The sequence below is a fragment of the Fonticula alba genome (assembly GCF_000388065.1).
Source record: "Fonticula alba strain ATCC 38817 unplaced genomic scaffold supercont2.9, whole genome shotgun sequence".
In the NCBI taxonomy this organism is placed as follows: domain Eukaryota; order Rotosphaerida; family Fonticulaceae; genus Fonticula; species Fonticula alba.
The window spans coordinates 653,544-664,970 of record NW_009242979.1 but is presented as its reverse complement, the minus strand read 5'-3'; the positions used below and the strand labels follow the sequence as shown (position 1 = coordinate 664,970).

The window sequence follows — 11,427 nt, the reverse complement described above, 5'->3', positions numbered from 1 at the left end:
CCCCCCCCAGTCTCCAGCTCATTGTCTCTTGCCGCCCCGGCGGGCCGATCCGGCTCCCCGGGCCCGGGGCAGCTGGATAGCCCCCTGGCTATTTCACATTGGTTGGCATTCTGCGGCCCGGGAACGCGGACGCGCAGTTCCGGTGACGGGGTGTGATCTTCGAGGGGGGCACGTGCCCATATGCACAGGTGCGCTTAGATTGTGGACTTAGCACATCAGCAGCCCATGGACGACGTGTTATTTTGCGGCCAGGCCTCGGCAGAGGGGCAGACAGGCCGGCAAGCTCCCCCACCCGGGCATGACCTGCGTACGAGGGGAGCATTTCGGGCAGCCACTACAGGAAGGGGTCCTCGTGCGCTTGGGGGTGTTTTATTTGTCACCTTGCTCCCTGAAAAAGCAGCACACTCTTTCCCAATCACGGATGGCTCGGGGGGGGGGGGGGGGCAGTGATCCGGGAAGTCCGCGGGATGGCTGCCCCTTCCGTGGGATCAGCCACGAAAGCAGGTGGGTCTCGGGCGATATGCTGATGGGGGGGTCTGTGCGACCACGGTTGAGGGGAGATTCGGCTGAGCCTGAGCCAGAGCGGTGGAGCCCCGACAGAGGGTGGCAGAGGAGCGGAGGGGAGAGGGGGAGGGGTGGGCACGAGTCATTGGAACAAAACCCGGGGCCCTCGCGAGACTGAGGGACAGACGTGGGCGGCAAGAGTTGGGCAACGATAACGGGGGATGCCAAGGAGGTAAGTTCAAGAGCAGAGAGAACAGCAGAAAAGACGGGGGCCTGAGTAGATGGTCGGATGCTCGACGGTCTGGGGGGAGGGGAGCACCCCGGGGCACTGCCCATGTGTACGGGACCGGACGAGGGCGACACCACAAGACACCCACTCCTCAGGGAAAGGCTGGTTGCCAAACAAAACACCAAAAAGGAAAGCGTCTATTTACCACAAGAGAGGGGTATGGGGGGGGGGAGAAGGAGGGGGAGAGAGAGAGAGAGAAAGAAAGAAAGAAAGAGTGGGGAGGGGCGACAAAGAGGTGCACAAGGACAAAACAAACACCCGGGCCATGACAAGGCGCGGATACCGGGAGATCCACCCAAGCCCGGGGCTGATGACAGCTCAGCCATGGCCACGAGTGTAGGCCCCCGGCCAGGCAGGCTCGTCAGCCGGGCCCAACATCAACGCCCCGCCGGCGGCCTGCAATGTGGCAGTCACCTGGGCCAGGTCCAGATCCAAATAATTGACCACAAAGCGCCCGATGTCGGTGTTCTCACGGCTGCCGGCCAGACTGGCCACGATGGCGGCATTGGCCCCGGCATCAGCCCCACCATACGCATAGAGATTGACATCGACCCCGGTGTGGCCATGCGTGGTCCAGCCAATGACCGCCCGGTGGGAAATCACATTCCCCAGGGCTTGGAGCATGGCATCCGTGTGGGTGGTCCGGCTGAAGAAGGCCAGCTCGGCGATGGCAGTCACCTCGGCCGGGGTGAGATCCGTCACGCGGAACGCCTGGCCCAGGGTGGCAACCACATGGGCCTCCATGGCCTCCTGGGTCGGGGAGTTGGCCCGCTCGAAGGTGAACAGCTCGGCCGCCACAAAGTCGGTCGACCGCTGCACCGCGGCCAGCACCCCGGGATGCCAGAGATAGGACTTGGGGCTGGCTCCCACCTCGGCCCCGGCCGTCAGGCCGCCGGTTTCGTGGTCCGACACCGAGATGAGCACCGTGCCGGGATGCTCATCGACAAAGGCCCGCGCCCGGTCCACCGCGCGATTGTACATGAGAATGTCATGCACATGGGCCCCCGGGTCCTGGTCATGCGCGGCCAGGTCAATCTTCGACCCCTCCACCATCAGGAAGAAGGGGGTCCCGGTTTGGCGAAGCTCCCGGCCGAGGGATTCCAAAGCGAAGTCCGTCATCTCCAGCAGCGAGGGCTGGTCCGTGGTCGGCCGGTCCAGCTCATAGGCCAAGTGCGTGTCGGAAAAGAGCCCCAGCACCGGGAAAGCGGGCTGGGCGGCCGGGTCAGAGGGGAGCAATGCCGCCAGCTGGTTGGCCGTACGGACGACCGTGGCCCCGAAGCGCTGCTCCGCCTCGGCCATCAGGTCCCGCTCGTCGGACCGCCGGGACCCCCGGACGGACTTCGGCATGAAGTGGCGCCGGCCACCACCGAGCACCAGGTCCGGCATGAAGTCCAGCGGCGTGGCGCCGGCCACTTGCTGCTCGGCGATCTGGTTCTCCGACGATCGGCTGGCCACATGGGCGCTGAAGGCCGCCGGGGTGGCGTGCGTCACGCGCGACGTGGCCACCAGCCCGGTCCGCAGGCCGGCCACGGCCGCCGCTTCGAGAATCGTCCCGCAAGGGAGCCGGTCGTCTGGGGTCACGGCGATGGCCCCGTTGTAGGTCTTGGCCGCGCAGGAAAAGGCCGTGGCCCCGGCCGCCGAATCGGTCACCAGCGACGAAGAGGACCGCGTCCGTGCCGTACCCACCAGCATCCGATCCAGCGGCAGGGTGAAGTCTTCCGGAAGGACCAGCAGGGGCTCGGCCCCGGCGGCATCGGCGCCCATGGCCACATTCCCGGCGGCGGCCTGCTGCATGTGATAGGCCACATACCGGGCCACCGTCATCGAGGCCGGGCCGCTGCCATCCGACACCATGAGGATCACCGAGCGCGGCGGGGGCGTCGAGCTGGAGGATGCATCTCCCGGCCCGGGGGAGGACCCGGGGGAGGAGTCGCCCGACCCGGGGGAGGACCCGGGGGAGGAGTCGCCCGACCCGGGGGAAGAGTCGCTCGGCCCGGGGGAGGAGTCACTCGGATCCGGCAGCGGGGCCTCGGACCCGGACCGTTGGGTGGCCACAACAGCTGCGGCCACCGCCCCGGCCACGAGGGCCCCCAGGAGGAGCCCCACCAGGACAAAGACCCACCAGGGGCGCGGCCGGCCCGGCTTGCCAGCCGGATCTTCCGGGAGGATGGGGCTCGGGTCGCCGACACCGGCTCCACCAATCTCCGGATCATTCCGTGGACTGAGCTCCATCCTGTCTGAGAGTAGAAAGGGGGGGGATGACGGAAGATGCTCCGAGCTTCCCCAGAGGTATAGACACACACAGACACACGGGGAGTGGAAGGGACCACGCAGAGCAGGAGCACCAGAGGGGGGGGGGAAGAAAGGTGGAGGAGGAAGAGAGGTGGGGGAGGAAGAAAGGCGAGGGAGGAAGCACGGGGAGGTGAATGAAGGAAGGGAAACCCGATGCCGTATACCCCCTGATCGAGCTTGTCGCGAGGAGGGCCGATCTGCTTTAATATCCCCACGCCACGATGGTCTAGGGTCCGCGCGTGCCCGGGCTTCTGCCCCCCCCCCCCATGAGGATCCGGCAGAAGGGGGGCGTGGCGAATGGGGGGAGGCCGGGGCACAGGGGCTGCTGGGTATGCGGCCCTTTGCCCCCTCTCCCAGGGGGAGGGCTGGGCCATCTAGCGCAACTGCCACCGCGGCCGCGTGAGGCAGCCCAGCCAGCAAACGACCCGGGAGAGAATGCCCGGCGACCGTGGAGACACCCAGCCGGCCGTGCATTTTCCCTCGGCATGGTTCGGAAATGGCACCGGGGGATCGCAAGGGGGAAAAAATCCCCCCTGCCAGATGGCCATGGCACGCACATACCGGCCGGCAGATGAACGTGCGCACGCCGGAAGGCCTGCCACCACACCCGGACGGCCTTCGGAACGGGGACGCCTTCTGTCACCCACGCAGGGGTACACCCGGAGGGGGGGGCAGACTGTTCGGTGGAAGTGCCCAGCATCTGGGCGTGGGAGCGCCGGCGCGCCTGGGCCCCCTTCGCCCGAGGGAAAAAACCCGAAGCCGAGTTAATCCAATAATAGGAGGATTAATATTGGCCATTTGTCCTGATCCAAAGCCATGGCACAAAAGCCCGCTGGCCACGGGGATCAATCACACGAACCTGGCGGAGCGTTGGCGGTCCAGCTTCCAACGCGACCCGGCTGCCGACGGGCACCCACGCGACGGGGGCAATTGCCGAGGCAGGGCGGGAGGGACGGCCTCCGGCGGCATCACCAAAAGATTGGGCCGCGGCGGGCCCCCGCTGGCCGCAGGCCAAGCACCCCCCCCCCCCACACGCCCCCGCGCGCCAGCCCTTCTCCCTCCCTAGATTGCCTAGTTCCCTCGGCCCTTGCCTCCGCCTCCCCCCTTGGCTTCTGTGTTTCCTACCTGCCTTCTTTCCTTCTCTCTCTCTCTCTCTCTCTCCCTCCCTCCTGCGGCACGCCCTTTGCTGCCTCGCTTTTCTACTTCCCCCCTGCCGTGCCACGTGCTCGCCGCGCCGATGTCAATGCCGTCGCTCGAGTTTCTGGCCATCGGTGCCGCCCGGTCACCGGGGGCTCTCTGGTCCGGCCACTCGATTTGGACCTACGGCTGCCACAATTCCGTGGCCATCTGCCTGCCGGATGTACGCCTCGTCTCTTTGGGCTGCTGCGCCGGGCGCATGTCATTGGGCACGATCTGTTCGGATCTCCACTGACCTCTCTCTCTCTCTCTCTCTCTCTCTCTCTCTCTCTCTCTCGCCACTGACACCCTTCGGATTTCCCCCCCCCCTCTCTCCGTCTTTCTCTGTCTCCCCCCCTCCCCCTGCCGGGGCGATGTCACGGTCCAACAGGACCCTCCGCACAATCGCGCGGTCGCCACGCTGGTTGGGCATCAGGGCGTCGTGACCGGGGTGGCCGGCATCACCGTGGCCGGCCTCGATCGGGCGCTGGTTTCCGGCGGCCAGGATGGGCTCCTGTGTGTCTGGGTGCCGGCTGATTGGCAGGCAGCCCGGCTGGTCGGCCTGCCGGATCCCCGCGGCGCCTGGCGCCTGGTGGCCACCATTCGCACCGCCTCCGCGGTGTTGGCACTTTCTTGCCTGGACTTGGGCCCCTCGACCGGGGACGAGATCACCACACCACCGGCCAGCCTCGACCCCGGGGCCGGGCCCTTTGCGGCGCATGCCGCCATCAACCGGGAGTATGCCGGGCCGCGGGATCTGCTTGTGGCGGCCGCCGGGGCCGATGGCGAGCTGACCCTGCATGAGGTCCACGTGCCGGGGTTCTTTTCCGAAGCGTCGGCCATGTGTCGCGAGGTGGCCATGCCGGCGCTTGGCCGCGGTCCGGCCCATTCCCTGGCCATGTCCCGGCTCCCGACCGCCTCGTCCCCCGGCCGTGGGGATATCCTGCTGGCCGCCGGTCTGTCCGATGCTACGATCGGCCTGTGGACCATCTGCCTGCCGGCCTTCGAGGTGCGTCCCTCTGGTGGCCGGTCTGCCGTGCCATCGCCCGCACCTCCCCTAATTCGCTGCACACTAATCGCGTCCCCCCCTACCTACCTACCTACCTACCTACCCCCCCCCCCCCGCTGCCCTCGTTCTCGCCGGTGGCCATGTGTCTAGGCCGCCCGGGTGGCCACCATCGACGGCCACACTGATTGGGTTGGCGGGCTCTCCTTCTGCCACAGTCCGGCAGTCGACACGGCCGGCGCGCCATCCCTGTGGCTGGCGTCGGCATCATTCGACCACTCGATCCGTCTGTGGAGTGTGCAGCTGAAGTCCCTCAGCCCGGAGGTCGGTACCTCGGCCGGTGACGGCGAGAATGTGGCCGACTCCATGGAGACCATCCAGTCACGCATGTACGTACCGGCGCACACTCTACTCCTGTTGTATCTCTCTCTCCCCCCCCCCCTCTCTCTCTCTTGCGCGAAAGCGCCTTCCTGGACACTGTCACACACACGCCTGACATCCTGCCCATCCCCGACTCCTCCTTCCTCGCTCCCCATGCCCATCTCCCTCCCCCCCCCCCCTCTCTCTCTCTCTCTCTCGCCCGATCGGACATAGCCGCGCCCTGATGGACAAGCATGAGACATGCGCTTTCGATTTGCCGGCACTCGTGTTGTCCAAGGCGGACGACGGCCCCGGCCCTGGGCGGGCCACCTACTCGGTGGCCTTCGAGGCACTGCTCCTCGGTCATGAGGACCCCGTGCATACGGTTTGCTGGGAGCCCACCGGCCAGACGGAGGACCTGGCCATTGGGCGCCCCCGGGGGCCACTCGGGGCCGAGGCCGCCCGGCCGGTGCCCCCAGCCCGCGGGCTGCTCACCTGCTCGATGGACCGGACGGTGCGCGTGTGGCGCGGGGTGTCCGCCTCGGCCGGGCGCCTTGCTGATGACCTCCTCTGGCTGGAGCAGGCCTGTCTCGGGGAGTCCGGCTCGACGGACCACAACCGCGGCTTCACCGCGGCCGCTTGGCTGGTCGGCGGTCCGCACGCACAGGCCATCGCCATCGGGCACAATGGCAACCTCCGGTCGTGGTACCGGCTGGCGGCTGAGGACCTGGAAGCCGAGGGGGCCGACCCGGCCCATGCTGGGCTGCTGCCCGAGTGCTGGGCCTCGCAGCCCGTGTGCAGTGGTCATACCGGCCCGGCGACCGATTGCGCGTGGGATCCCCACCGATCGCACGGGGCCGGCCCCGGGCGGTACTTACTCACGGCCGGGGAGGACCACACGGCCCGGGTGTTCGGCCGGTGGCGCCCAGACCCGGATGTCCCGGCCGCCACGGAGCCGGGCCACTACTATGAATTGTGCCGGCCTCAGCTGCATGGTCACCCCTTGGCGGCGATCGCCTTCGGCCAGCAGGCACATACGTATGCATGTGCCGCGGCCGGGGAGAAGGCCGCGCGCATCATGGCCGCCCCGCCGCGCCTGCGCGCCTCCATGTCCCTGATCACCGGGCATGCGCTCATGGCCCCGGAGGACCTGGCCGCCGTGGAGTTCTCCGCGGCCGCCGATGTCCAGGTCGAGGCGCTGGGCCTGTCCAACCGCATGACCGCCGCCTCAAACCGCCCGGCTGACCATGTGGCGGAATCGACCGCTGATGAGGGTGCGCCCAGCCGCCCCGGCCTTCCTCTCATGGTTTTCCCTCCTGCCCTCTCTTTTCCTTTCTCTCTCTCTCTCCCTCCCTCGCCCTCTCTCTCTCTCTCTCTCTCTCTCTCTTGTTCCTCTCCTTTCTTCTGTGCCTCTTCCATCCTTCCCTCTCGTGGTATCTGACGCACCCGCTCCCCTCCCTTGGTCGATCCAATGCCGGTTTCATCGATCACCTGCCTGGCTCACTCGTCCTGTGTCTCCCTTTCGCCCGGCCCCCTCCCCGGCGGCAGATGCTCGCGCCGAGTGGGCCATCCCCCCGACTGAGGACTGTCTGATCCTCGGAACCCTGTGGGTGGAGGAGCATAAGCTGTATGGGCATCCCTTCGAGCTGAACACCATTGCCTCCAGCGCGGATGCCGACCTCCCGGATGAGGACCAGGCCCCGGGGCAGCCGACGCCCGGTCTGCCGGCGCTGCTGGCCACCGCGGCCCAAGCTTCCTCCGGGCGTGACGCCGGCATCCGGCTTTGGTCGATGACCTCGTGGCGGCCGATTCCGCTGCGGTACCAAGCGACCCCAGGCGCGGTGGATGTTGCCGGCGCAGTGTCGCTGCCAGTGCACGGGCTGACCGTGACACAGATGGCCTTTGCCCCGGCCGGGCCTGCTGGGTCCGGGGCCGGGCCGCGTCTGCTGCTGTCGGTGTCGCGCGATCGTGGCATTGCCCTGCATTCGCTTTGGCCCGATGAGGGGCCCGCCGGCCCGGGCGAGTCTGTGCCGGACTCCGAGCCGGCCATTCGCGCGGTGCTGGAGGCCCATCTGCCCGAGGCGCACCGGCGCATGATTTGGGCTTGTGCCTGGCTCCCGCTGACGGCCGGCCCCGGGTCCCTGCCGGCGGGATTCGTGACCGCCTCACGAGATGGCGTTCTCCGGGTCTTCCGCCTGGAGGATACCGGGGCTGACAGCCGGGCCGGGCCGGCCGCGCGATTCCTCGTCCACCCGACGGACCAGGTGAAGTTCGCCGTGAGCCCGCTCTCGGCGCTGGCCGTGTGCCCGACCCCGGGTCCCGAGCGCCGTTGGCGCATCGCCCTCGGGCACCAGTCCGGCCGGGTGGCTCTGGTTCATCTGCAAGCTGACAGCCTGCGTGTGGTTCCCGACGAGCCGGCCACCCTCCCCGGCCATCTGTGCCCGGGAGACGCCGTGGCCAAGCTGGCCTGGCGGCCGCCGGTTCCCGGGTCCAAGGGTCTGGGCCTTCCGGCCGACGAGCTTGCCTGCGTGGCGGCCGATGGCTCGGTGCGCGTTTTCGCCTTCTGATGTGCTCCGCCCAGAGGGAGGAGTTGCATCCGGGGAAGATGAAAAAAATAAATATACCACAACATCCTTCCCACACAAGCATATATATATGTATATACACACACACACACACACAGCAGGACCTCCCTGATGGCGTCCCGTGCATCCCCCCCCCCCCAGGGACGAGATCCCCTTGGAAGGACCGTTGTCCGTCTCGTGCACCCACGTTCATGGAGTATCCACGCCCGGGCGGCTCTTTGATCGTTTTGTCACGCGTGCCAAATGCGCACTCTGCCACGCTCTGTCACGTACGAAGGGTTGATCGTGTTTACGCCCAATCTCTTCCATGCACATCCGCTTGTACGGCTCCCCGCCAAGATTAAGCAGGAGTGTTTCACCGGCATGCCCTTCCACCTGGCCCTTTCTCCCCCGCGCCCGGCTCTCGGTCGTCATGTGAAAAAAGCCAGAGTGTATTGCTCCGGCCCCCAGGAGATGGCCCGGTCGGCTGGCATCAGTCCTCCTTCGGCCGGATGGCCACGGGGCACTGGGCTGGCGCCCGGCCAGTCAGGACTCCGGCACCGGAAAAGAGAACGGCCACCGCACTGAGGAGGCCAACCGGCGCCAGGGTCATGCCGGTCCACCAGAGGGCCGACGACCCGCCGATGTGGGCCGCCGTGCGCAGCCGCCCAGCCGTCTGCCCGGCCATGGAAAGCAGATCACCCACGAGACCAGACCAATCAAGGGGAGCCGCCGTCGAGGAGCTGGCACCAGTCAGAGCCTGGCCAATGCGGGTCAGCAATCCGGCAAGGTGTGCCGGTGGCGTCTTGGCCCCGGCTCCGGATCCGGTGCTGCCCAGGTCCAGGAGGGCCAGCAGAGCAAAAGATGCCCCGGGAGAGGCCACGACGGTGACGACGAGGCCGGCCGCCAGAAGGAGGATACCGCGCAGGGCCCCCGCCCCGGGGGCTGCCAAGACCTGAAGCGCCCACTGGGCGGCGAGGCCCGTTCCGGCGGCCAGAACCCCAAGCGTCAGTGCCAGCGACACATTGGCCGTTGCACAGAGAGAGGCCAGGGCCACGGCGCTGAGGCTGGCCCCAAGGAAGGCGAGCAGGCTGCCCTTCTGGAAGACGAAGCGGGCGCGGTGCCTGTGCGCGTGTGTGCGTGCGTGCGTGCGTGCGTATGTGTGTGTGTGTGTGTGTGTGTGTGTGTGTGTGTGTGTGAGTGTGTGTATGTGTGTCGGTGCGGGTGCGAATGCACATGCCGAGGTAGCGTGTGGGCGCAACACCATCGAGTAAGTGTGTGCACAGCGTGCGGCAGGCAAGGGAACAAGAGAGGAGCGCACTCTGTGCAACAGGTTGGCGCGGTCAGGCACAGTGCTGCCACCAGCGAGAGGAGACATCCGGCAAAGATAGCTGACATCACGATCAGAGTCCGCTGTGTATATATAAATATGGAATCGTGCGTGAGTGCAAGTGGGTGGATGTATGGTTAGGACGTGACGATGGGGCACACGGAGCCAGCAACTTGGCGAGCATGCGCAAACATGGGCACAGCGAACAACAGCCAGCAGTGTCGGAGCACATACGTCAAGGCTGGCGCCCGGACCGGCCGGCGCCGCGTCCAGCACATAGCCTCCCAGGGCCAGGTAGGCCAGCAGGGCCAACAGGCCCAGGAAGACCGGCGACGCGACGCTCGAGGAACGAGCAGGACCCGAGCCCTTTCCACCGGGCCCGGTCGAGGCGCGGACCCAGAACACGATGGATCCCAGCACCAGGGGGAGGATGGCTGCCGCGGCCACCAGACCGGTGGCATTGGCGATGGAGGTGAAGTGCAGCGGACCGAGGAGCCAGTACACGAAGAAAGATTGGTGGTACTTCTCCAGGAGGTTGTTCACAGTGTAGAGGAGCTGCTCGACGGTTCTGAGAGGTGGGGATGATCGGATGGATGTCCGGCCCGAGGGGGCCCGAGGCTGGTCAGCAACAGAGAGACCAGTGAAAAGAGGGGGGCGGGGGGAGAGGCGGGGCGGAGAGCGCGGGGGAAACATACCGGCCAGCCCGGTTGAGGGCCGCCGCGCCGCGGTAGGACGACGACTGGACATTCAGGGTGGTGTACTGGGCCGAGCGGCCGACGAAGCGAATGGTCAGCGCCTCGACGCCGGCCTGGAGGAAGTGCACATGGGGCGGCACCGCGGCGGCCGGCAGCCCCGGATGCTGGGTCATTGCCGCCGGCGGCACAATGTCCACCACGCCGTTGAGCAGCGACAGCCGGCCGATGTTGGCCGCCATGGCGGCAAAGCGGCCCACCTGGTGGGACACCACATCGGCATGGACCCCCCCGGAGGAGCGCCCGCTGCCGAGCAGGTCGTTGAGCAGGGGGAGCGCCGTGTTCAGGGTATGCGCCAGGAGGGTGGCCGGGCAGGTCTCGATCGAGGCGCAGGGCGACCCGGACCCCGAGGCGGGCGGCGGGCGAATGGGCAGGCTACTGGCATTGCACAGAAGCGGGGCCGACGGCTGGAAGGTGCACAGGGACTCCGGCCCGGACACGCGCACCAGGCTGTTGTAGAGATCCAAATTGGGCAGCCTGCCGTCGATGCCCTCTGCGACGGGGTGGCGAGCAAGGGATGCCGGGGGGAGAGGGGGCGGGGGGGGGGGGGGGGGAAGACAAGAGAGGGCATGAGAGGCAGGAGGGCGGCTTGTTGTGTGGGAAGGCGAGGCGGAGATGGCCAAAGGAGGTGACGGGCGAGCGAAACGCACCAACCAGTCCCACCAGCCCGGAGAAGGTGCCGGAGTCGAGCATTTCCACGCCGATGGCCGCTTGCAGGACGCTGATCGGCGGCCGGTAGTTGTCGGTCTGCGGCTGGCCGACACCGCCGGGCGCGCTCGCACTTCCGGAGGAGAGGCCCTCGCCGCGGTAGATGTCCTGGATCCAGTACTTCATGGCCACCGGCGACGGGTCGGCGATGATCAGCACCAAGTCCTTGGCCCAAAAGGCAAGCCCTGAGCCGAGGGGGAAGCCGAAGGGGAGGGGGAGCAAGACAAGTTAGGCACCGGTGCGGGAGAGGGCGAGCCAGGGGGATTGGAGATGCGCAAAGAGGCGAGAGGCAAGGCTCGAGCGCGTACCATGAATGCGCTCCATCAGCGAGATGACCAGAGCAATGGACTGTGTATTGTCTGGCTCGCCGGAGGTCGGTCGGCAGGGAGGCACGACGCGGGCAGGGACGGATCAGTGGCCGAAGCCCCGGGGGGATGGGGGGGGGG

The 11,427-nt window shown here is 67.5% G+C and overlaps 3 protein-coding genes across 3 annotated transcripts in view; 1 reads left to right on the top strand and 2 right to left on the bottom strand.

Annotated features, from left to right (window-relative positions):
• Positions 1 to 1,111: 1,111 nt before the first annotated feature.
• Positions 1,112 to 3,283, bottom strand: H696_05216 (hypothetical protein; the record flags this gene model as incomplete). Its single annotated transcript, XM_009499076.1, has 1 exon — positions 1,112 to 3,283. Exon 1 carries the CDS (start codon positions 3,023 to 3,025, stop codon positions 1,112 to 1,114), a length of 1,914 nt encoding a protein of 637 aa, XP_009497351.1. The 5' UTR covers positions 3,026 to 3,283.
• A 949-nt stretch (positions 3,284 to 4,232) lies between these two features.
• On the top strand, positions 4,233 to 8,308 carry H696_05215 (hypothetical protein). The gene is made up of 5 exons (XM_009499075.1): positions 4,233 to 4,445; positions 4,653 to 5,270; positions 5,421 to 5,656; positions 5,862 to 6,901; positions 7,176 to 8,308. The coding sequence occupies exons 1-5, from the start codon at positions 4,323 to 4,325 to the stop codon at positions 8,192 to 8,194; spliced, it is 3,036 nt and encodes a 1,011-aa protein (XP_009497350.1). The 5' UTR covers positions 4,233 to 4,322; the 3' UTR covers positions 8,195 to 8,308.
• A 327-nt stretch (positions 8,309 to 8,635) lies between these two features.
• Positions 8,636 to 11,427, bottom strand: part of H696_05214 (hypothetical protein) — a 3,700-nt gene continuing 908 nt past the window's right edge. The window contains exons 4-9 of the mRNA XM_009499074.1: positions 11,290 to 11,340; positions 10,924 to 11,166; positions 10,217 to 10,766; positions 9,756 to 10,089; positions 9,513 to 9,604; positions 8,636 to 9,315 (exon numbers count right to left, since the gene is read on the bottom strand). Of these exons, the coding sequence (XP_009497349.1) occupies positions 8,685 to 9,315; positions 9,513 to 9,604; positions 9,756 to 10,089; positions 10,217 to 10,766; positions 10,924 to 11,166; positions 11,290 to 11,340 (1,901 nt within the window). The 3' untranslated portion in view covers positions 8,636 to 8,684. The remainder of the gene's footprint in view (positions 9,316 to 9,512; positions 9,605 to 9,755; positions 10,090 to 10,216; positions 10,767 to 10,923; positions 11,167 to 11,289; positions 11,341 to 11,427) is intronic.